Below are 23,775 nucleotides of genomic sequence, written 5' to 3'. Positions count from 1 at the left end.
TGTTTTGATCCGAACGATCCCGACAGCATACGGAAACGACCGAAGCCATATTTACGTTATTGTACAATATTAAATTACTGCTTTCGATGGCACGACTGTCTGCAAATGTTGGCCAGTTGCGAGGAAATCTCAGACTAATGGCAAAGATATCAGCGTCGATCGATTCTGGATTATTATTTCTCTGTCAGCACCATAAAGTTTGTACGCTTTGTAATAATAAAATCGGACTTTGTGCCACTACTACAAAGAAACGACAATGTCATGGGCGTATAAGTTGTAAGTGTTAGTGGACATGCGTGAAGATATTCTCATTATTATTTTTTACTTGTTTTATGTTTGCTGACCATGTGTTTCTTTAAAGATGGGAAAGCATTCCACTGCACATATATAACACAATTATAAATATTTTAAGTAAGCAACCAGCAAATAAATTAGTAACTACCTATTTGGTAAGGAGACATAAATATTTTACTTGTCTTATGCTTACGGAAAATGTACCTAATAAAGCAGGAAATAGAAGCAGTTTGCAAACAGTCTGAACATACCCACCATTGCGTACGTTTTAATTTTTCTACTACTCAGAATTAGAATATCATTTCAAGTAGAGATACACAGCGAACTTGAACAAGAAGCCTGCCGGAACTCTCATTGCAGCCTAATCTACAAGCAGCATTGAAACGTGCAAATCGTCAGGCATGCTGAAACCAAAAATAACTTTAACATCCTTAAAGATATTAAAAGTTATATTATCTGACAGATACCTATTTGATTATAAAAGCGGATTTATTCTATGGAATTAGGTACTTATTTAAACTCACTTTTTAATGCTTATCGTTAGATAGTGGAATAGATAAGAGAGAGACTTACAGTAGACAACGTTAGATAGGTATAAATAAATACATGTATTACTTTAAAGGTGGTTTGTAGAATTATATTTACGTTACTTTAACTTAATTAAAACTAAGTACAGTCAGCATCAAAAGTAGCGGATCACTTCTTTACTTTGTCGTATTAGCACATTTGTCAAATTTGTATGGTGTTAAGTACGTTGCTGTAAAACGACAAAGTACAAAAGTATGCAGCTACTTTTGATGCTGACCGTACCTGCTAACAACCAACAACCAAATGTTCTTATTTGAGCCTTACATTTTCACTAACACTAACTTTGATGGTATTTTTTTATAATTTAATTATCATGTTAAGCAATAAATATCTTATGCTAAAGGGCTAGGGTCTATGAGATCCCAAACCACAGGGCACTTGTGATCCTGCATTAATTATTTGTTGAATATTGATGAATACACCAACCAAATGCACAATACGCTTTATTACGCTTTATAAATTAACTGAGCAAAAAAAATTGTTGACAATGAATCTATAATTATGTAAACTGTAAACACTTGTAATGAAACCGCTTACAAACAAAAAAATATATATTTGACCTTCATTATTTTATGAAATAATTATGTTCCATAAATTCACAACAAAGATAACAAAAGATAGCATAAATTGTCAAAGTCAATAGTCTTGTCACACAGGCATGATCATTTTATAAACGTTATAAACCGAAGAATTCAATCGTGAAATTTTGTGAACCACAAAGTACAATGGCTTATAATTAATATTGAACCGTTGTTTGTGGTGAAATAAACAAGTTGAAAAGAAAAATAGAATCATGAAGATACCGTACGTCGTATCTGCTAATACGCGCGAAGCTTACAGGACATCAGATTTGATGAAAGAGTCTGGTGGGGAGGCTGGTCGCAAAATTGTAGCTGAGGATTTCGAATGGGATGACGGCTTTACCCCGGCGCCCCTGACTTACCATGCTGCTCTCGCACTTTCTAGATCATTTCATCTCATAAACCCTCTGAATAGAATTCTACAGAAAGACGTCGACATGCTCATGGACCTATTTCCTGCAGACATTCCTCTCAAGTGCAGTGTACCTCTGATCAGAGTATGATTTTAAAATAATTTCTTTTTGAATTGGTTTCAATAGACAAATTTGTAAGATTTCTTTCTTTCCAGGATGAACAATACTGGAAAAGGTCTTTCTACTTTAAATTTCCATCACGACTAGAATTGGGGGTATCGTTTTGGAAAGGAAAGTTCTTGTCAGCTTGTCTCCAGGATTACTTGGAGAATGTTAATCCGGATGTGTTCATCGAAGAAGACGCCGTGGAGCTTGCAACTCTCGTAAATATTGGTTGTTTGTTATCTGCATCAATTTATTATAGTGTCAGTCATGGTACTCGTAATAAAGCATGATTTCAAATGCGTACTTTTTTAAACAGGTGAGCCCTTATATTTATGAATTGGGCTTGAACCAGCTTCAAATTGTCCGCCAGCCTTTGCCTCCCGTTTTGAATGACTACGTAGTCGAGGATACATGCCCCTTTAGCGTCACCAAAGTATTTGACCATATTCCTCTCGAACCAGTGCTGGTCAGACTTTATAACCTTCAAGAAATTTCCTTGGTCTTTGGAATTAACAATGTTCAAGATGGCTATCTGACGCGATATTTTGAATTTAGTATCGCTGACTGTGAATCTTTATGCCGAGGGTTGGAAGACTTGAGACATTTGAAGCTTTTCCGCATCAATCGGAGCAATCTGGATTGTTCAAAAGTGAAAATTATTTTGCAACATCTTGTAAAGAAAGAGTCTATAGAAGAATTGGATTTCAACCATTGTAAGATTGGTGACTACGGAATGAAGGCCCTAGGTGGCTTCATCTACACCCACCCTAACGTGAAACGAGTGAGAATCGCAAACAATCGTTTTAAGGAGGTAGGAGTGCAGGGTATTGCGTACGCGTTGCAGATGAAACCTGCTGCACCTATTGAACTACTGGGTGAGTCACTAAATTAAAAAAGTCTATAATTACAAATAATTACATCTAAATTGTACAGTAACCCTAGAGCTTTACTGTTAATAACTAATTCTGTCTTCAAAAGATTTCAGCCTGAACCCAATGTCAATTGAATGTGCGACGATGTTCGCAGCAGCGTTCGTACGATGCAAAGAGAAACCGCAAACGTTAATAGTCAATTCTTGTGGATTTTACGGAGGATCAGCTGAAAAAGTAACTTTCTTTATTTCTTATCAAAGACACTTGTGATTATATAGACACTTTAATATGCTAGTTAATAGATAAAGGTCAAGCTTGCAGCGATTTGGTTTCACAACTTAGTAAAAAATATATATTTTTTGTAGTTAAAATGATTTTAAAAGGGGATACTGACTGTGGCATTGAAACATAATACCGCTTCTTTGTTAGATGGCGGGCCTTCTTAGCCTTAATCGTGGGCTAACGAGGTTGGACATGGCTGCGAACAATTTGTCTGGCGAAGCGGAGGCGACTCTTATCCGCGCTGTCGAACAAAATAGGGTCATACAAAGGATTGATTTGAGGAGAACTCGTATGTAACACGCTTGTTATACTAATCCAATCCTACTAACTAATATTACGAATAAAGTTTGTGTTTTTGTGGTGTATGGATTTAGGTGATATTGATATGTAGGTAGCTGGATCTTGGGAATGGCGCATAGGTTACTTTTTATTTCGATATTTCCACTGGATTGGGATGTACTTTAAAATCTCGGTAACGTAGTGGCACCAATGATGGCACCAAATCTCCAATAATCAACACCCAGTTATCGACAGTTACCAGTTACCGACACCCAGTTATCGACTACTTATTACCTGTAATGTGCATCTGCCATATTACCACTTAATACCTTCGTCGGCAATTAAATAAAATTAACTATTCAACAAGTATTCATTTATTGTTAACATTATATTTATTACTTAATTAGTTAATAAATAAAATTCGTAAAGTTCCGTGGTAAAGTTAGTAGTCAAATTACAGATGTAGCAGGTAAATGAAATGAAGTTTTACTATATGGTATTTTGTCGGCTAAGGTCGTTTTTATCATGCTTTCTCAATTAGCTTTAGTAAACTTCAGTAAATAGGTAAAGTAGTTCAGCAAGCAAGATAAATACTGACTTTTCCGACAAATTACGATGGAAAAACATTATTCATTACTGCTGTGCTTATTTGGAAACAAAGTTTAGAAATAAGGAACAATAAAAAAATATCTTATTATATTAGACGTCGAGTTGCGGAAAACAGCCCGCTAATACCTATACCTATACCTATCGACACGTATCGATTATTGGAAAAGTCAGTTTTTGAAAACCAGTGATCGACACCAACAATTTACTATTTTCCTTAAGCTTTAGTTATAACAAAAATGGACCCTATAGTTATAATTAACAATAAAATGTAGGTACTTAATAAACAAAAATAATTTCTATGCTCACCCGCGACCTGAAGGTCGCGGCCGTCGCGGGTGAACAAAGAAATTATTTTAGTTCATTGATATGGACCTCCGCAAAGTAACGCCTGATTCAATAAATTATTTAAAATGTACTTACTTCCTTAAGAGTGTCTCTAAGAAATTCCGTTCGTTCACCAGATCTCTAGCCGCACTCAGTTCTCACGCCGCCATTTTCAAACAAAACGGCAGATTTCGCTAAAATTTCAATGGATGACAGTCCAAAGTGAGTTGTTTGTGGCATATAGCGTTGGCATATCAAGAAATCGATTTCCTACTCATATATTCTTGGACCAAAAAAAGTGTCGGTTATTGGTTCTTGTCGGTCGGTCAATGGTGGCATTACGTTATTTAAATTTAAGTAACTGTGAGCCAAATCCAATAGTTCACGTGAAGAAAGCCACTACACTACACCAGTACACTAAAAGTGTAAACATGAATAGTTTAAACATGGACTCACCGGTGGTCTAGTTCGTACAGTACCCTTAGTGTAAGTTTTCGGTTACAAAATACGTCTCGATCGCGTTCGCGTTAAAATCTCAATTTGTATGCAAACACGAATAGTGCCTCTAGCGGAACGTTTGCGGTGTTCGTGTTTCCATACAAATTGAGATTTTAACGCGAACGCGATCGAGACGTATTGTGTAACCGAAAACTTACACTAAGGGCTCAGGTTCAAATCTCGCTCGACGATCGGAAAAACTTTTTTGTTTTTCAAGTCTTAGATTTTGTTGAGCAAGACTATCCATAGTAATATTATAAATGCGAAAGTGTGTGTATGTTTGTATGTTTGTCCGTCTTTCACGTCAAAACGGAGCGACGGATCGACGTGATTTTTGGCATATAGACAGATTACGGGCCAGAGAGTAACATAGGCTACTTTTGATCCCGGAAAAATGCACAGTAACCGAATACCACGCGGGCGAAGCCGCGGGCAAAAGCTAGTTGCTAATCAAAACAAATAAAACTATGAGTAAGTAGTTTAAGCGTAATTATTTTTTAAGTGAAAGTGATTCTATATCAAATACGTTTGGTGGCACATTTTGAAACTATGACTTTATACAATCGGTGAACTCAGTCAAATAAAATAAAATTACGTACAAACATATTTTTCATCATCATCATTGCTGGGTACAGGCTGAATCAAAGTTTCAAACCTAGACTAACCTGAGAACCTGACTGCAAAGTTTGAGGTCTCGGTCGGAGCAGATTATTATTTGAAAAATACGAAAGTTTGTGCTCGAGTGGCTGTATTTAAGAGTCCACCCACGCCAAACGGCGCGAGCGGTTTTGTACCTCACCCCCGCGACCCCTCTGAGATAGATCGCGTGCAACCGCGATTTGTTCGTAGGCGTTATGTGACAGCAACGCGTTTTCGCGCGCAGCGCCGCGAAATACGGTACCGCTAAAGTTTTTCAGAAATGTCAAAACGATCGTTTGTTATGGAGTTTGTATTGAATACGTCATAGACTGACTGCTATGACAAGGCTATGACGTTACAATTTCCCACGTTCAAACTGATTCAATTTTATGTACTTAGGTACTTAGGTAATTCGTTTTTATTAACTTGAAAATCGCCAAAATTACGAAAAATGTGAAAATTCGGTTATTATGAGTATTTTCAAAGCTGCATTCCAATACAATACAATGACTCTTTATTGTACTCCGGTCTGAGTGGAGAGCCTTGCGAGAGGCCTATTATGTCCAGCAGTGGACGTCTTTCGGGTGACACAATACTAAAGTTCACCTAACTTTTATTTTCTTAGGTCAACTTTAATTTAACTATGGCCTATGAAATACACCTACATTTCTAAAAGTGTATTAGTAATTTCTTGCTAGAGAAATACCTATATCAAAATATTAAAAATTAAGCAAGATATATTTCTCAAAATGTAGACAAAACTGAAGATAACTTATAATACCTATACTCATTTAGGTAGGTATACACTAAAATATGGATCCATTTGCAGATAGGTATCGATTTTTTATTTGAAAACCAAAAACCTCATTTGCTTCGTACAGTCGGATAAAACATTCAAAGGACATAACATTGCCTGGCGGGCAATTTTTTCAATCACAAGTGGACATTATATTGAGTAAAATTACCCACGTTTATAATTTTATAAAGCACTTACGTTTACAAACTTACATTTTAATAAACACAAAATAAACATTGTACTTTGCTCTGATAACTGTTATTTTTATATGTTTTATGTACAATAGAGAGTTATAAACCCTTTATTGAACAAAAAATACTCATTCGTGACAATCGATTTTATAAGAAAATGGCCCTAAGGCAAAGTTGACGGTTTTTTGCCCAAAATTCAGAACCAACATAAAAAATACAACCGAATTGATAACCTCCTCCTTTTTTCTGAAGTCAGTTAAGCTCAGGCTTCTAATAGACTCTCGCTAATAATCCCCTTTTTACAGCCCTTAATGCACAATGTACTTTTGTGTCAATATTAGTTCCAATTCCAAATATTACCCGCTATGATCCTATTACAACAAGGCCATAGTCGGTAGGAAAATACAAACTGAAATATAGATGCACAGAAAAACCAGAAAAAGAGACCAGCATCCTCAGCATGACAGAGGTGTCAACTTCTAGATTTTTTCTCGCCTGCTTGCCTAAATATCAAAATTTTCCAGGCGTTACTGCAAACAGGGGACAGGGGGTCCTGTCAAAAATCAGCAATTTGTATTCAATCAGTGTTCTATCAATGTCGTATGTATACAAACACCTCTATATTATGTTTGAGTTTTCTAATAATTTTATCATATTTATGAGTTAAACGCTAATAACCAATAACAAATTATAACAACAACAGTTTGTATATGACACTAAAAACACCGATTGAATACAGAACTAGGCCACGTATGTCCCTTATTTTTAATAGGAAGTACCACCTACAAAACTTTGATATTTCGGCAAGTAGTAGGTCAATGTATGGTTAATTCTTAGAAAAAAAGTTAGAGGTGTCACTACTTCAAAATCAAATAAAAGAAATGTGTCTTTTTATTTGGACTTTTTTTTTAATTATATGATTTTTGAGTGGCGATGTATATCTTTATAAAGAACAACTTTAAAATTTGAAACAAATCGCTTGATTACATACTGATAATAAATACATTAAAAAAACAAAAGTCAAGAACTGACACAAGTAGGATATTCATACTCAACATAAATATTCTTGGAGATACGAGTACTCGCAGAAAAAACTGTGCCCATTTGATAAAAGGGACGGTTTACTAGAAAAACCAAACTGAACTGTTACCTAACGACTAAATGCAATCAGTTTGTCTGAATTAATAAATTATTTACTATTTTAATTGTACTTTCGATTAATAAAACTGGAGTTCCAAGAGTGGAGAAATTACGTATAAAGAAAGAAAGAAGGGTATTTTACTAACACTAATACAAAAAGCACAAAGTGCAGTATTTGAACCCGTAAGTGAGAACTTTTTCTACCATTATAACGCATGTGGGCAATGTTGTCTAAATAACTTTGCCCGTTATAAAATTCAATCAATAAGTTACTTTGCCCAACGATTAATAAAGTAAATATTTGTTTTATATAAGTCATGTTATTTAGTGGGTGTCTCAAAATAATGTAGGTACTTACTGTACTAAAATAGTGCTTGTGTAGTGTAGATGTATCATCATCTGGTTCAGAGACCTCAGTGCGTTTTTTTACTGTAGAACATGTTAATCCAGGGTATTTATTACCTGTATGGCAAATTTCATGCAAATCCGTTCAGTAGTTTCTACGTGAAAGAGTAAGAAACATCCATCCATCGCCATACTTAAAAAAATGTTTAGAATTTTTTTTGTAGAGAATTTTATGTAGATTACTTATGTTTTAGAACATTTTTTTGCTGTGGTTTACGAGTTATTTACGAAAAACTAAATGGGACTTTTACACAAACTCCTCCCCACCCGTTAGCTCTACCCCCACCCATCAGTACCTACTTTTAGTATGTGGTCTTAAACACCATCCCCTACAACTATGCCAAAATTGACTTATATTGGTCTTCGTTGGGTAGGCTATATACTCGTACCAGACACGTATTAAGTTTGAACACATGTCCTATATTCCTACTATGGTAGTTATCAGTTTATAAGTAATAGACAAAATATGGAGCCAATAAAACTATTTAGACTACTAACCAATTTTTCTGTACTTACCTAATTCTTGTAATAAACAACACACTTACTTTACAACTTCTGACATCTTCTGACATGTTGTCTGTCATTGTACGAGTATGAGGGCTTCTTGTTTTTTTTGTGCGTTATTTAATTTATTTCTCGGTGTTGACTATCCTAAAACACCTTAAATACCCAAAATACAGTGATAACGTAATTTAATAATAATTTCCTTACTCATAGATTGAGTGTTATGAAAGAAGTGTAAATGTAAAAGTTTTTTTTCGTAAATGAATTTTGTGGAGAAAAGCGACGCAGGTCAATCAGGCAGAGCACCTAAGCGCTCACTGTTTCTCTGCGTTGAAGTGACAGAGAAGCAATATGTCGTCGGCGTGGCGTAAGTCTTTGCTCATCAAAAATTTGGAAATAAAATAAATGCAAAGAAATTACGATTTAGATTTAAGAAATAACACGACAGATATTATTATTACGTTTTGTTTGTAAATCAGACTTAGTAATTTGATTATAGTGTCTTTATAAATAACGGAGTATTTTTGGTTTCTAAATCAAAGTAAGAGCTCACTTTGGCAATAAAATCTATCGAGCCAAATTAGTTTAATCGTGTTTTGAAAGCAACGACTAACTCAGGAATACGATCAAGATTATCGTAATATTTTTTTTATTGCCACGAAGTACACCAATTTTATACCAACTCTGTTTAAAAATAGCAGTGAGTGGCGTAGGTCGCCTCTTAAATAATTATGTATGAATCATAATACAAGCTTTGCTTGGTTTGGGGCTAAGTCAATTAGTGTCGTTTGTTCCAGGATATTTATTTATTTAAATAACTATGTCTGGTTCCATTCATTCACCTTTATTAAATTAAATTTCTGATATTGATAAAAGGAAATTAGGTAGCGGCGTAATCAATTTTCGCCTCTCATTTGTAGCGAGTGATAATTGTGGACGAATTGAAATTGTATTCATTGAATCAGGCTTCGGCAAACGTTACGAATAAAATTAATTTTTAGATATATGAACGGAAAAAGGAACCCCATTTCACAGTAAAATCGCGCACTGACTTCTTATAATGAATTTATTGCCGGAAACACTACAGGTTTTAAGTTCATTACCGCGAAGAAGGCCTAAAAGATTCGAAGGCCTGGAAGTTCATCTGATTCTACAATAATATGTTGTATGCTTTTAAACAAATATCATATTTTATTTAATTTCTTGAGAGGGCGCGTATTAACTTAGACTATTGACTCTGTGCATAAACATTGTAATAATCTCTTTTCTTTTTAAATATGGATGTCCAGATCGTACTTACCTAAAGATATTGAAACTGGGATTGTTGAACCAATTGCCCTTGTTCGTAATTTGGCCGTGTATTCTGGTTTAGTATAGTATAGTATTATAGTATAGTATTTTTTTTTTGTTTCGGTTATTAATTTCATGTTTCCTTTTAGCCTGCGTACCTAACGGTGTTGTATATTTGGCAAGTGAGTGTATAATAGTTATAATAATTATGTTTATGTACTAATAATGTTAAACTCTTTCAAAGCCATAAAATAAATAATATGTTTCATAGTTTACAAATTTTCTATTTATGTAGTCTTATGTATAGTAATAAATCTGTGTAGTATATCTTTGTAGCGGTCCGAGGGTCACCAACGGTGCTGGCTAAAAATCAGCGCTGGGGTGTTTATTATTATAACGCTTCAGCATTATGCTGAGCCAGTGTCCGATTCACAACCGAAATGAAATATAAGTTTCTACGTGTTGTCTATTTGTACTTTAATACTATTGTTGTGTCTTGTGTTGTGAATAAATGTATTTTCTTTCTTTCTTTCTTTATTTATTTATTTTATTAATGACAATATTTACCACTAGTTTGTATAGCTCGGCTAAATTATGAACAGTGCTGGCTGAGGGGCTAAACAATCACGGTTCGCGATGGTACTTTGTTTGAATTACAAATAGGTTATTCTCTTAGGTATATCGTCTTCAAGGAATTTGCTGTCATGAAGTAACACCTGTTTTTGTGACATTAGCACAGTGCACGTGCGTTTGCGGAAGAATTCTCGGATTTAACAGCCGGTAGCCAACGCTTTAATGATATTGGCATGTCTATTGTATCATCTGTACACGCTTCTACGCCGTTAACAATAGAGTCGTGTTCAGATATTTTGATCAAATTTTTGCTCACAAGTTTATGAACTCGACTGTACCAGATAAGCTTCAGGACTAAAATATATTAAGAAAGCAATGAATGGTGCATATGCAAATATGCATTTGCCTAAGAATATTTCTTTTATAAGCCGGTCTCTATTAATGACGTTTAACCCGTGCATTCAAAACGCTCCTGGATTCGACGTCCTAACTAATTTTACCGTAAAATAAATTTAGCCTGCTTATTATTAGGCCTAATTTATGTATCAACCTTTTTTTGCCCGTAGATATATCAGATGAGACCCAAGCCAAAATCGACGAGTTGCTTGAACGCAACAAGCTGTTGCTAGGCGAGGAACGGGAGCCCAGCGAAGAAATACCGCCGCTTTATCTCAACGAGCCTGAGTATCTTATCTGGGAATACAATCCCAACAACCCCAACTATATCCCTGGACGCTATCCCGAACGGGTTCCGGAAGTCTAGCTGCCGCTAGATTTAGGCAAAATCAATCTAACGTTTTTTTTTCATATTTTATGTTTGTCTGTGGAATATTGAAGAATGATCAAGAATGTCAGTTAAGGAAGCATCGAGCTTCTAGCGCTGGTCAATGTGGATATAGGAGAAGGGGGGAAAGGGGATAGTGGGGGAAGTGCGGCGGCTCAAGATAGGATGGTTAGAGCGTTTTTAGGCGCGCGTTTCTAGGTATTTTCTTCGTATTACTAAAGCAGAGATATATTAAAAAAATAACATGTATACGCGTATGTGTATATATACGCGATAGAAAATATCTAGTTTTTCTTATCAATCAAAAACTCATGACCTGCCGCACAATATTTACGACGCAATAAGGGTTTGTATTCTAGGTGTGATTCATAGAGTAAATCTTCAAATATCTTACATAACGTAGTGGCACCAGTGATCGACACTTTTAGGAAATAGTGGGCTTCTTAATAGAATTAGGGGCTGTTTCACCATCCATTGATTAGCGTTAACCGACGGTTAAATGTGATGCCGTCTCCGTCTATTCGAACAGAACAAATAGAGACAGCATCACACCTAACCGCCAGTTAACACTAATCAATGGATGGTGAAACAGCCCCTTAAAGTCATTTAGTCATCTTTAAACCAAAATTGAGTATGTATGTAATAATCAACACGACAGTTACCAGTTGTCGACACTCTGCAGATTACCACCATGATACCGTCGTCGGCAATCAAATAAAATAATATAACTACAAGTCAATAGAAAAACTCTTTTATTTCGTAATCAAATTACAGATGTAGTACCTAAATGAGCATTTCTAAAAAAGTTTGTACATTTGATTTGCGACTCCGATTTTGATAAAAATTTGCAGGTATGTAGAGTGAACGATACTGAGTCGTAACAACATAAGTAGTCTCTCAAAATGTCCCAATTGGTTTGCATGGAAATTTCCTCGGAACAATAACTAGCATGGAAGTCAGCCTAAAATATGAAATTAAATGCATATATTTGTTTTCTTTTTACTTACGATGTTAATAGTGCGTAGGAAAGAGATACATAATACAGTTCCGTTTCGTTATCGTGCAGGTTGTCACAAGCTTATTTTTAGCTAGTGGTGGGCTTATTATCGACTTTGTCATGTCGATGTCAGTCATCAAAGCAAATTAGTATAAATTATGGTTACTGATAAATGAAATAAGAGCTGATATATTAAGAAAAACTTCGAATTACTACAAGATAATAGGCGATCTAAAGACGAAAATTTTAGTATCTTTTTCGACTTTAATTATCTATTTCTTCAATTCATCAGTCATTTCGCGAAAATAATATAACATTCTTGTGGCTATTCCTGCAAATGATATTTTAAAAAATCGGTTTGTATCATTATCTAGTTAGTTATTATCATTAGCATTAGGTACCTACCTATCTAGTGTGTAAAGCCTCAGTTTGCAAGCGTTTCTGTTTCAGCTTTTGGCTATACATTAGAGAGAGAAAGAGCACATCTGACGCCGTTCACTGATTGACGCCGTTTGCTTGGAAACTGCTACTTTAAGCATTATACGTATGACGTAACACACAAAAAATAAATCAGCAGAAGTCAAAATGAAATTACTATCATTCAATAAAAAGATATATATTAATACAAATCATAAAAGTAATAAAACAATACACAATCATTGTCCTTTAAAAAATATTGTTTTTGTTAAATGTGAGCGAATTTTTTCTTTTGGTATACTCAATTGTTTAGTGACATAATAAATCCGTATTTTAAAATATTGTTGCGCAACAGACTTAATGAGGAGATTCCTATGATCATCGTACAAGGATTGCTCTAAGGCATGATCTTTTAATTCACGAAAAATCGTTGTTGGCAATATGTTCGACGATACTTTATTAATCATTTCTAAGAAATTTCTAGGTTGGCCAAGACACTTATCACCAATACGCAGTTGATACTCCCTTAGAATTTTTTCTGCGACTTGACATATTTTGGTTAAGTCTGAGGTAGGCTTGAACAGGCCTCCCCTATTTTTTATATTTACCAAAGATTTTCTAAAAACATTGTCTTTGTTTTGAAGCCCCTCAATGCATTATTCGCATTTCAATGTTTTTTTCAATTTTTTTCCTATGAATCCTGCTATGTATTCTACGACATTTTTTGAATATTCAGAAAGAGATGATGGGGGAGAAATATAGTCATGATCGTGATCTGTTATATCCAATGAATTATGTAACTCGGGCTCTAAACGTCGCCTACAGTTGGTGCTGTCGTCAATAGCTTTTTTGTAATTTGTTTTATAATTCAAGACCGTTATTTTATCGAGAGGAATAAAATTCCCGGTAGCACTGTCTTTAAACTGAGCATGTACAAGTAGTTTTTTGTATGCAGCGCAAAACATCCGTGCTGAAGGATTATTATTAAAACCACATTTTGCCCTGATGGCCCCAAAAAATAGCTCCAGGTCGATGGCAGCAAAGTAAAAGAAGACATCTACAAAATAGCTATTTTACAGGAGAGCGTATTTAGTAAAAAATAATGACTACTTTGAGATTAATGGACTGATTACCATGAAATTTTCTATGATGCATTAAAATAATGTTCTTTGGTGATTGTTCAACAGATTTTATTTCTGTAACATTATTTTAATGAAAAATTGTAGATGTCTTTTTTTACTTTGAAAGAGCTTAAACGTAGAGGAAGACATCTGCCTTATATCCGTTTATGCGTTGTAATGAAACAAACGCCTTTTCCGTTATAAAAAACGAATAAGCTAAAGTAAGAATCTCCGGTAAAACTTAGAGGAGTGTTTAGAGATAATCTAAACAACATGCAACGAGTATTCACCCTTTTTTTGATAAAATTTTGTAGATGTCTTTATTTACTTTGCATTAATCATTTTATTCATATTATTAAATGAGTTATCTACCACTCAACCTCATCGCTGTCTATCATATAAATTCATTTATTTCGTTAAAAACCCCCAAAATATGTGTTAAATTAAAATATATTTTTTTGTTTTATTTTTGTTTACTCATAATTGTTTTTACGTACTCAAAAACTAAGTTATTTTTTATAGTTTTACACTAATAAATTAAATAAATCAACCGTAGGTACAAGTAATAAAATTAAAGAAAGAAAGAAAAGAAAGAAAATACATTTATTCACAACACAAGACACAACAATAGTATTAAGTACAAATAGACAACACGTACAAAATATATCCCAAAACAAAACAATATAAAACTGTAAAAATAAAACAGTATGTACTATAATAGTATAAACAATATAATGTTAATGAATGTGGATAATACCAAAATTGTCATCAATGGCCACATGGATCAGAGGCCCGTCATCGTTAGTGGAAATCTTCTTGATGTTGTTTCGGAGTACACATACCTCGGCCTGATTTTGCAGTTAAGGTACCAACACATGCTAGTTACTAGCACGAAAGCATGCTACTATTCAGCAAATGCTACTTACTAGCATGTGTGCATAGGGACGTGCTACTATTATAATAATAATAATCCCAGCCTATATACGTCCCACTGCTGCGCACAGGCCTACTCTCAGAATGAGAGGGCTTGGGCTGTAGTTCCCACGCGGGCCCAGTGCGGATTGGGAACTTCACACGCACCATTGAATTGCTTCGCAGGTTTGTGCAGGTTTCCTCACGATGTTTTTCCTTCACCGCAAAGCTCGTGGCAAATGTAATTTCGCACATGAATTCCGAAAAACTCAGAGGTGCGAGCCGGGGTTTGAACCCACGATCCTCTGCTTGAGAGGCCATAGGTCAAACCACTCGGCCACCACGGCTTGCTACTATTAAGCATGCTTTTTTCTGTGTCATACAGGTACAGCAGGTACTAGCATGCTTATTAGCATGCTAATAACGAGCATAATGTAACAGTAGCCTTAGGTAGAACACAACTTTGAGAAGGAGGCCAAGAGAATGATTCAGCTGGGCTGGGCAGCATTCGGAAAATTATGTCGAGTTTTTTCGTCAATTATACCGTAATGTCTGAAAACGAAAGTTTTTAACCAGTGCGTCCTACCCGTCATGACATACGGAGCTGAAATGCGGCCCTGCCAGCTATGGAACGAGCAATGCTCGGAGTTTTTCTGAAGAATAAAATCCGCAACGAGACTATCCGACACAGAACTAAGGTCATCGACATAGTTCATAGAATTAACAACTTGAAGTGGCAGTGGGCTGGGTCATATCTGTTGAAGCACCGACAACCGCTGAAGATATTGAGTGGAGACCGCGTCTCGGCAAACGTAGTCCAAGACGCCCTCCGTTCAGGTAGAGGGACAATCTGCGAAAGGCTGGTGGTAAAAGCTGGATGTGTCTAGCCGAAGACAGGGCGCAATGGCGGTCTATGGGGGAGGCCTATGTCCGGACTGCTATTGCCTGATGATGAATAGTATAATCGATATTCTACCTACTACTTATATACCTATTAGAAAAAAAACAGATTGCTCGTCATCATCAGTCAAAATCTGTTCAGGCGTGTCGTTTCCAAAAAGCGGTAAGCTGCAAGCAATAGAAACTTAAGTACTTACTTAGGTTAAGAATTTTAATTCATTTGCTGTCTAAATAAAAAAAACAAACAAGTGTATGAAACCAATGTTAAGTAATATATCTATTTGTTTAAATATTTAAGAAAAAACAAATAATTTCCTCATAGAAATTAGAAATAATAAATTTGTAGATTGAGACATATGCTAAAAGTATGACGTATAAACGGACAAGTGGCATGTGACTTTATTGACGTCACAAACATCCTGTCAAAGCTCCGAAGTAAAAGCGGATAAATTCAAATGTCCGTTTCTACTGCGATGTTTTTTCAAAAGCTAGTGTAGATGTTTTCTTTACGTGCCAAATTTTCTTCATTATTTTGAAATTTGAAATATTTTTTTAACAGACTTATAGATATGGTTGAAATAAGTTATTTTTTGTAAAAAAAGCATTTTTGAAAAAATGTAGATGTCCGTATCTACTTTGCTGCCATCGAGGTGGTCTTGGCTCAATTTGTACGTGCATATGTACTTCAAACAATTAGTATCTGTAACAACGTACATATTGTACAGTTTAATAAGAGACGACATGCATGTCAGAAAACCGCAAAATCCGGTGTATCTGTTTGAATTAATTACTGGAGTCCCATCTTCAAGCTTTAAACCTTTAATGTAAATTTCAGCTGCTGAAAAAAATTCTATGGTTTCTTGTATGTTGAAAGATGTTAAAGCTCTTTTCCATCCATATGCTCTCATATTGTGACTGTTCATTACATCAAAAAGGTTATTAAATATCCTGATGAAAGTGACGGTGCCATCACAGTCTGAAAATTTTGGTATGCCTAGCTGCTTACAAAATTCTAAAGCATCAGCCACAGACTCGCTTAACAATTGAGTGGCCAAGCGCACTTTCATTTTCTGTTTAACGAAATTTACATGTTGATTTTTAAGCTTAGTTCCCAAATGAAGAGCTTCCTCGTTTTGGATTTTGTTAAGGAGTTCTATATAAAACCATGATACTGTGTTGCCTTGCCAATCAATGAAAGTTTTTTTATCTCCGAATGTGTTTCGGACTAATTTAATATTGTGGCAAGGGTCTGGCCACAAACATACTTCCTGCCCGTCGTGCGTGAAAGACGATTCTGATTTAATATCACAGCCTAAATGTGCACACATTGATTTGTTGGTAGGAGCACCATCAAAGGTGAGACTTACGACATGAATTTAAGGCATTGCCGTATTAGCTCAGCTTTTTGCTGCGCGGTGATAGAATGGATGAGGAAATATCCAACAGGCACTTTAAATGTATCGTTTATTGCCGTTACCATAAAAGTCAGGGCTTCTTTTGCTAGTGGCTCATCATCTGAATCAAGGTCACAACCAACGTTACTAAAGCCAAAATATTCTTTGCCATCCCACTCTACTTGCTTCCTTATAGCCATTTCATCGATTGCTAGGGCACAAAATATAGTTTTGTTGGGATTTTCTTGTGCTCTTAATTGTAATGACTCTAAAGCCTCTGTTGTAAATCCAGGTTTACAGTCTAAAGATTTATACCATGATGATATACTTTTTGGGTGTAGTAATACGTTTTCGAATTGTTCCCTGACGAATGAGTTTGCTTTTGGAGATAAGTAATGTAATGTCACTGCAATTTTTTTAATTTCTAAACTGTACTCCCTAGTAAGCACATCATCATAATTATTTCTGAAGAAACCTTTTTATAACATCTAACATGTTGATATATTTGGTTTCGACATTTTCCAGTCTTAATTTGTCTAAAACGACTGTGTAAAGATCCGCATTTTTTTTCTGTAGTCGTGTCACGTTTAGTTAATGTGTTAATTCTTTGCAGACGGCGTTTTGAAACCTTTTTCAAATTTTCAACTTTTTTCTCTAACATTTTCATTTTTTTTGCACTTGCAATATCCATTTCAGCTTCCTCTGTGGACGTGCCAAGTTCAGTACTTGAAAATTTTCTTTTCAAATTAATTGGTATCTTATTCCCCGTGTTGATTTCTGTGAACGGTTCCTGAAACAAGTATAAAAAAGATATCAAATCTCTATGTGTTAGATTTTTAATTTACCTATTTTATTTTTAGTCCTATCGTTTCGAATACTTTCAACATTAATTTTGCAGATAGACTGTTAACATTAATATAGAAAATGTTAACTTACATAGTCTACCTGTGAACAGTATTTAGAACATTAGGGCTAAAAATAATCAGATAAACACGATAAAACCGTATATATTAAAATAAATCCCTACTTAATATTATATAATTATTATAAATGCGAAAGTAACTCTGTCTGTCTGTCTGTTACACTTTCACGCCTAAACCACCGAACCGATTTTATTGAAATTTGGTACAGAGATAGAGTTAACCCTGAGGAAGAACATAGGCTACCGCGCGATATAACGTAGGTTCACGCGGGCGGAGCCGCGGACAAAAGCTAGTAAATAATAAATAAATATCCGGGACAATCCACACACGGTCGTCTAATCCCAAACTAAGTAGCGAAAGCACTTGTACTATGGGTATTAGACAACTGTAATTTTTTTATGATAAACATACTTAGATAAATGTTTTTTTATTATAAACATACATATAGGTACTAAATACCCAGACTCGGAAAATGCATTTTTGACAATACATCACCAGGCGGGAATCGAAATCATGACCCATGGAGTTCAAGAGGCAGGGTCACTACCAACTGAGCCAACGGGCCAGTCAACTTTATATTAAAGTGGTACAAAAGTCACCAGGCATCTAGTTCAAAATAAAATAATGAGCTTACCATTCTATCCTGACACTGGCGACTTGTGGTTGGTTCTGCTAGACTTTGATTTAAGTATTTTTTATAAAAGCAGGCTGCACTATGCCAAAAAACATAGTAAATACATCAAATGAAATACTACATACCACGACAAAGCTAGATGTTTCACTTGGTATATTTAAGGCATTTTAAGGTAGGAAAGCGTCGGATTTCGAACGCCTCCCATTTTTTATTGACAATTGGCACAAATGATTCTCCCGTAAAATGGCGAGAAACACATTCAGCTGTGCTTTTTAGGAATCGTTGCATAGTTGGTCCACTTGGACCTATTAATGCAACGACTCCACCTTATTTTTAATAAACTTTCTAAAGGAAGGTGATTATACCAGGAAAAATCTCAACAGCGCGATGCAGAATGGTGACTGACACGGGACAGCGACATCTAGCGGTGAACTTAAAAACTAAAAATTGTATGCAGAAGTGAAGTCGTGTGATTAGAAAGGAATTGTGCACACTAACGCCATCTGTTGAGAAATTTCATGTAACTTAAAGTAAACAAAGGGAACTAAGTAGTGGATTAAAATCTATGAGAATTTAGAATTGTGTGACGGTTTAACATCCCGCCCACCAAGGACAACTGTAAACATTGTCCTTTAGTTGCAATATAACTATAACATTAAGTGATTGGATGTAATTAAATTCACCCATCAAGCGGTATACTACTAGTAACGCTAACAAAAAAATCAGCACAAAAAACTTATTAGCTGCTGCTTCATACACATACAAACAAAATTTAACTAAAGAAGTAAAAGTAAAGAACAAGCAACACGTATACACGTATACGTGTATGTAAACTTTGTATAAAATAAAGAAAATAAAATACAAAACTTTCAGATAAAAATAAAGTTGAATAACAGCATTAACTAGCTAAAGGGTTCCACTTGACAAAGGCATTATATTTCCTTATTATTTAAATACTAACTAGAATTGAATAACAATAATAATTATTTTTCAATAGGCAAAACACATAGATTTCCTATGGATCTTTTTATGTAGCACCATAATACATTATTTTAAATAAAATGGAGCCGTTGTATTAATAGGTCCAATTGGACTCCAAAAAAGCAGCAGAATTTGTTTCTCGCCATTTTACGGAAGACTCATTTGTGCCAAATGACAATAAAAAATGGAGACGTTTGAAATCCGACACTGTTCCTACCTTAAATATACCAAGTGAAACATCTAGCTTTGTCGTGGTATGTAGTATTTCATTTGATGTATTTACTATGTTTTTTGGCATAGTGCAGCCTGCTTTTATAAAAAATACTTAAATAAAGAAATAATATAGTGTTTATCAATGTAATAATGCAAAGATAAGCCCAAGTAAATAAATATTACGTACCTGTTATACAATATACATATCTAACTTGCTTTCATTATAGTGTTTTCTAATTTTATTTGTAGGCTGTCTTACGAACTATAAAAAAAAATGATTATAAATTAAAGCTTGGTTATACTTATTCAATGCACTGAAATGTTTTCAGGGAACCTTGTCATTAACTGAAACAAATCAAAGTCTAGCAGAACCAACCACAAGTCGCCAGTGTCAGGATAGAATGGTAAGCTCATAATTTTATTTTGAACTAGATGCCTGGTGACTTTTGTATCACTTTAATATAAAGTTGACTGGCCCGTTGGCTCAGTTGGTAGTGACCCTGCCTCTTGAACTCCATGGGTCATGATTTCGATTCCCGCCTGGTGATGTATTGTCAAAAATGCATTTTCCGAGTCTGGGTATTTAGTACCTATATGTATGTTTATAATAAAAAAACATTTATCTAAGTATGTTTATCATAAAAAATTTACAGTTGTCTAATACCCATAGTACAAGTGCTTTCGCTACTTAGTTTGGGATTAGACGACCGTGTGTGGATTGTCCCGGATATTTATTTATTATTTACTAGCTTTTGTCCGCGGCTCCGCCCGCGTGAACCTACGTTATATCGCGCGGTAGCCTATGTTCTTCCTCAGGGTTAACTCTATCTCTGTACCAAATTTGTCTTGTTCTCTGTACCAAACCGATGAAATGTTAACAATTCGTTTACATTTTCTTTTCTCGAACTGTGGGCTTTACAACCTTCCACAACACAAGACATCGTATCCAGGTCACTGTACAAGGACTTCTGGCCGAATTCTTGGACACAAGTTAATAAAATTTTGCTATTTTCACTCCAAACCACACCAAACTCTCGACCGGTAACAATGAAACATTATGGTACAAAATTAAGATGACATGACGACTTAAGTATTTTGACGTAAAGTTGTAACTTTTTGTTTGTCAGTATTGTAAGATGACCAAAGGAGACCATTTGACATTTGTCTGTTTTTTATTAGTGACACGTCCAAAAATAATACAAACAAACAGCGGTGTTTTGTTTCACTCACACTTATATTATGATAATTGTCAATAATGAATAAACTATATGTTAGGTACTCGGTTATTATTTTAGCCCGGCTTCCATGCTAGTTATTGTTCCGAGGAAATTTCCTTTTTTGTTACCAAAACTATGGATTTTTGGTAACAAAAAAGGAACTTTCCATGCAAATTAATTGGGACATTTCGGGAGACTATGTTATTTAAACTCAGTATCGTTCACTATCTACCTGCAAATTTTTACCCAAATCGGAGTCGCAAATGAAATGTACAAACTTTTTTAGAAATGCTCAAATGATGTTTTCCATCATATTTTGTCGGATAAGTTCGTTTTTATCTTGCTGTCTCAATGAGCTTTTCAAAATACGAACTTTTCCGACAAAATACGATGGTAAAACATTATTGACTACCACTGTACTTGGAAACAAAATTTAGCTATAAGGAATCAAAAAAAATATCGACACCGTATTGGTTCTTGTCGGTCATTGGTGCCCTTTTGGTGCCTCTAAGTTATGAGTAAAGACTAACAGCCTTATTCATAAAAAGTTAGAGCCTCCTTGAAGGCTCCTTGAAGGCCCGATGCTAAAAAACATGATTCATAAACGTCTGTTAGCGCTAATCAGTCGATCAAGGCTCTGCTAAAGTTAGAGGACCGTAGACCCTCCTTTATCTCTCTGCTAAGTGACAAAATGGCCGCCACAAGTTTGAACAGCTGACTTTGACTAGAGCAAAAAACCATAGGTACCGAAGATATTTATAGTGAAGGCAGGGCTACGCAGATTAAAAAAAAACAGGAAAATTTATTTTCAGGAATTTGTATTTAAAAATCCTCTAAATTAGCAACAATAAATTAACAATAAATATGAAATAAAAATAAGGATGATTAACATAATTATGGCTTTTTGCACAACATAAACATGCGGATCGGAAATGGCGGGAAAACAAACATCTCGCTTTTTATTTTTTTTTCCTGGTAATTTGCTGTCACTGCTGTCAATTTTTTTTTTTAATTATCGATTAGGCCATTTTTTGTCTTTGATTTGTCAAGGTGGCCAACATAACGCGTCTAATCCGTCTATCAGCAGCTCAACAACTAGCAGACTGCTAGCAAGTGTTTATGAATCATACTTCTTGACAACCGTCTATTAAGCTTAATCAGTCTGCTAAGTAACAGACCGATCAAACCTCAATTAAGGATTTTTTATGAATAAGGCTGTAAAGCTTTACTAGTAGTGATATAGTGACGGATTAAATGAATGCAATAAGTGCGACCCCCGCAACTCCTTACTACCTCAAAGAGCGACTTAGCTATGTTACTTCTGTTCGTTGCTCTCAGAACTTCCTCCTTACTGTCCCACTTTCAAACTCTAAATTCTATGTTTATTCTTACACTGTCCAGGCCACTCGGTTGTGGAACTCCCTACCGATAGACTTGAGGCGCGCAAAGTCCTTGCCTATCTTTAAGTCTATGCTTAGGGAGCAATACCTGTCATCTTGCGTAGGAATATTATAGTTATTATATTATAGGTATTTCTTGTAAATTAAAATTCATCATCATCATCATCATCATCATCATCATCATCAGCCCGAAGACGTCCACTGCTGGACAAAGGCCTCCCCCTTAGAACGCCACAATGAACGACAACTCGCCACTTGCATCCACCGGTTTCCCGCTACTCTCACGATGTCTTCAGTCCACCTGGTGGGAGGCCTGCCAACGCTTCGTCTTCCGGTTCGTGGTCGCCACTCGAGGACTTTTCTCCCCCAACGGTTATCTGTTCTTCGAGCGATGTGGCCTGCCCATTGCCACTTCAATTTGCATATTTTTCCAGCTATGTCAGTGACTTTAGTTCTTCGACGAATTTCCGTATTCCGGATTCTATCGCGCAAAGAAACTCTAAGCATAGCTCTCTCCATAGCTCGTTGCGTGACTTTGAGCCTCTCTAAGAGGCCAACAGTCAAGGACCACGTCTCAGCGCCATAAGTCATCACTGGCAACACACACTGGTCGAAGACAGAGAAATTAAAATTAAATTAAATTAAATAAAAGCAAATCCCCAATTAAAATTAATGAAATAAAATTACCCGATACTATTGACTCTAATTAATTAAGAAAATTGTGTACTGAAACGAAACCCCCCGACTAGCAAAATAACGATGTTGACTCTACGAAATCTAAATTTCTCCCGGGACATCTGGTATATCCGCGACAAGCGACCAAACGAAGACAAGCTTACCAAAGTTGACAACGGTGACATTTTGTACCAGCTCTCGCTTTTTCTGCTGCCAAATCTTTATCTCAAAATAGCCAAATTTTAACCATAAAATTTATTTTTGAACTAAAATTTCCTATTTATCTTGACACTATCCTAGCTTAACTATTCTAGTAAATACGTTTCATTTTTATTTTGTGCTACAACAATAATTTTTAATAAATATTCATATGTATTTGTCAATAACTTCAATTTTACCTCAACGTTTTAATTCCCTTAACCTATTTAACAATAATCTTACTTCCACTGATAATTTTCTACTTATTACTCCCTACACTCTTTTAATATAAATAGCCAATTACACTTCTATTGTTCGTTATAAAATAGCTAATTTGCCTACAATTATTAACCGGTATCCCCAATTCGCGCCACTTATTCATAGTTCCCTTTGTCGAATTAACGCCCTCCAAAATTCGCTTACAATTCCACCACGTCCCTACTTTAACCAGAGTGACAAGGTACTTGTAATTTCATCTTAACTAAATGTGTAATTACTCAGCTAATACTATTCCATGTTTAATGGAAAGTTAAATTTATAATAGATAATGAACCATTAATCTATACTATGATTACGTAATGCTTGCATTTTCGGTTTTTCTTAACTTATTTAACTAATTTCGACAA

General features: G+C 35.3%; 1 protein-coding gene across 3 annotated transcripts; it reads left to right on the top strand.

Moving 5' to 3' along the window:
• The first annotated feature begins 75 nt into the window (after positions 1 to 75).
• LOC141437689 (dynein regulatory complex subunit 5-like) lies at positions 76 to 11,908 on the top strand. Of its 3 annotated transcripts, XM_074101147.1 has the most exons (7): positions 76 to 276; positions 362 to 434; positions 2,032 to 2,199; positions 2,298 to 2,856; positions 2,960 to 3,087; positions 3,283 to 3,424; positions 10,950 to 11,908. In XM_074101147.1, the coding sequence occupies exons 1-7, from the start codon at positions 257 to 259 to the stop codon at positions 11,144 to 11,146; spliced, it is 1,287 nt and encodes a 428-aa protein (XP_073957248.1). In that variant the 5' UTR covers positions 76 to 256; the 3' UTR covers positions 11,147 to 11,908. The 3 variants fall into 3 exon arrangements, with proteins under 3 accessions (XP_073957248.1, XP_073957249.1, XP_073957247.1); XM_074101146.1 differs by lacking the exons at positions 76 to 276; positions 362 to 434 and adding an exon at positions 1,484 to 1,960; XM_074101148.1 differs by lacking the exons at positions 76 to 276; positions 362 to 434; positions 3,283 to 3,424 and adding an exon at positions 1,482 to 1,960 and having other exon boundaries at positions 10,950 to 11,097.
• Positions 11,909 to 23,775: the final 11,867 nt, after the last annotated feature.

The sequence above is a fragment of the Choristoneura fumiferana genome, chromosome 18 (genome assembly GCF_025370935.1).
Source record: "Choristoneura fumiferana chromosome 18, NRCan_CFum_1, whole genome shotgun sequence".
NCBI classification, from domain to species: domain Eukaryota; kingdom Metazoa; phylum Arthropoda; class Insecta; order Lepidoptera; family Tortricidae; genus Choristoneura; species Choristoneura fumiferana.
Note: the sequence above shows the minus strand (reverse complement) of the source record. Positions and strands in the feature narration are given on the sequence as shown.

Bases quoted from the DNA above. Each gene is read 5' to 3' on its own strand.
- LOC141437689 (XM_074101146.1), top strand. From the start codon at position 1,676: ATGAAGATACCGTACGTCGTATCTGCTAATACGCGCGAAGCTTACAGG. The intron at 1,961-2,031 runs GTATGATTTTAA...CTTTCTTTCCAG, and splicing joins GCAGTGTACCTCTGATCAGA to GATGAACAATACTGGAAAAG. The intron at 2,857-2,959 runs GTGAGTCACTAA...TGTCTTCAAAAG, and splicing joins TGCACCTATTGAACTACTGG to ATTTCAGCCTGAACCCAATG.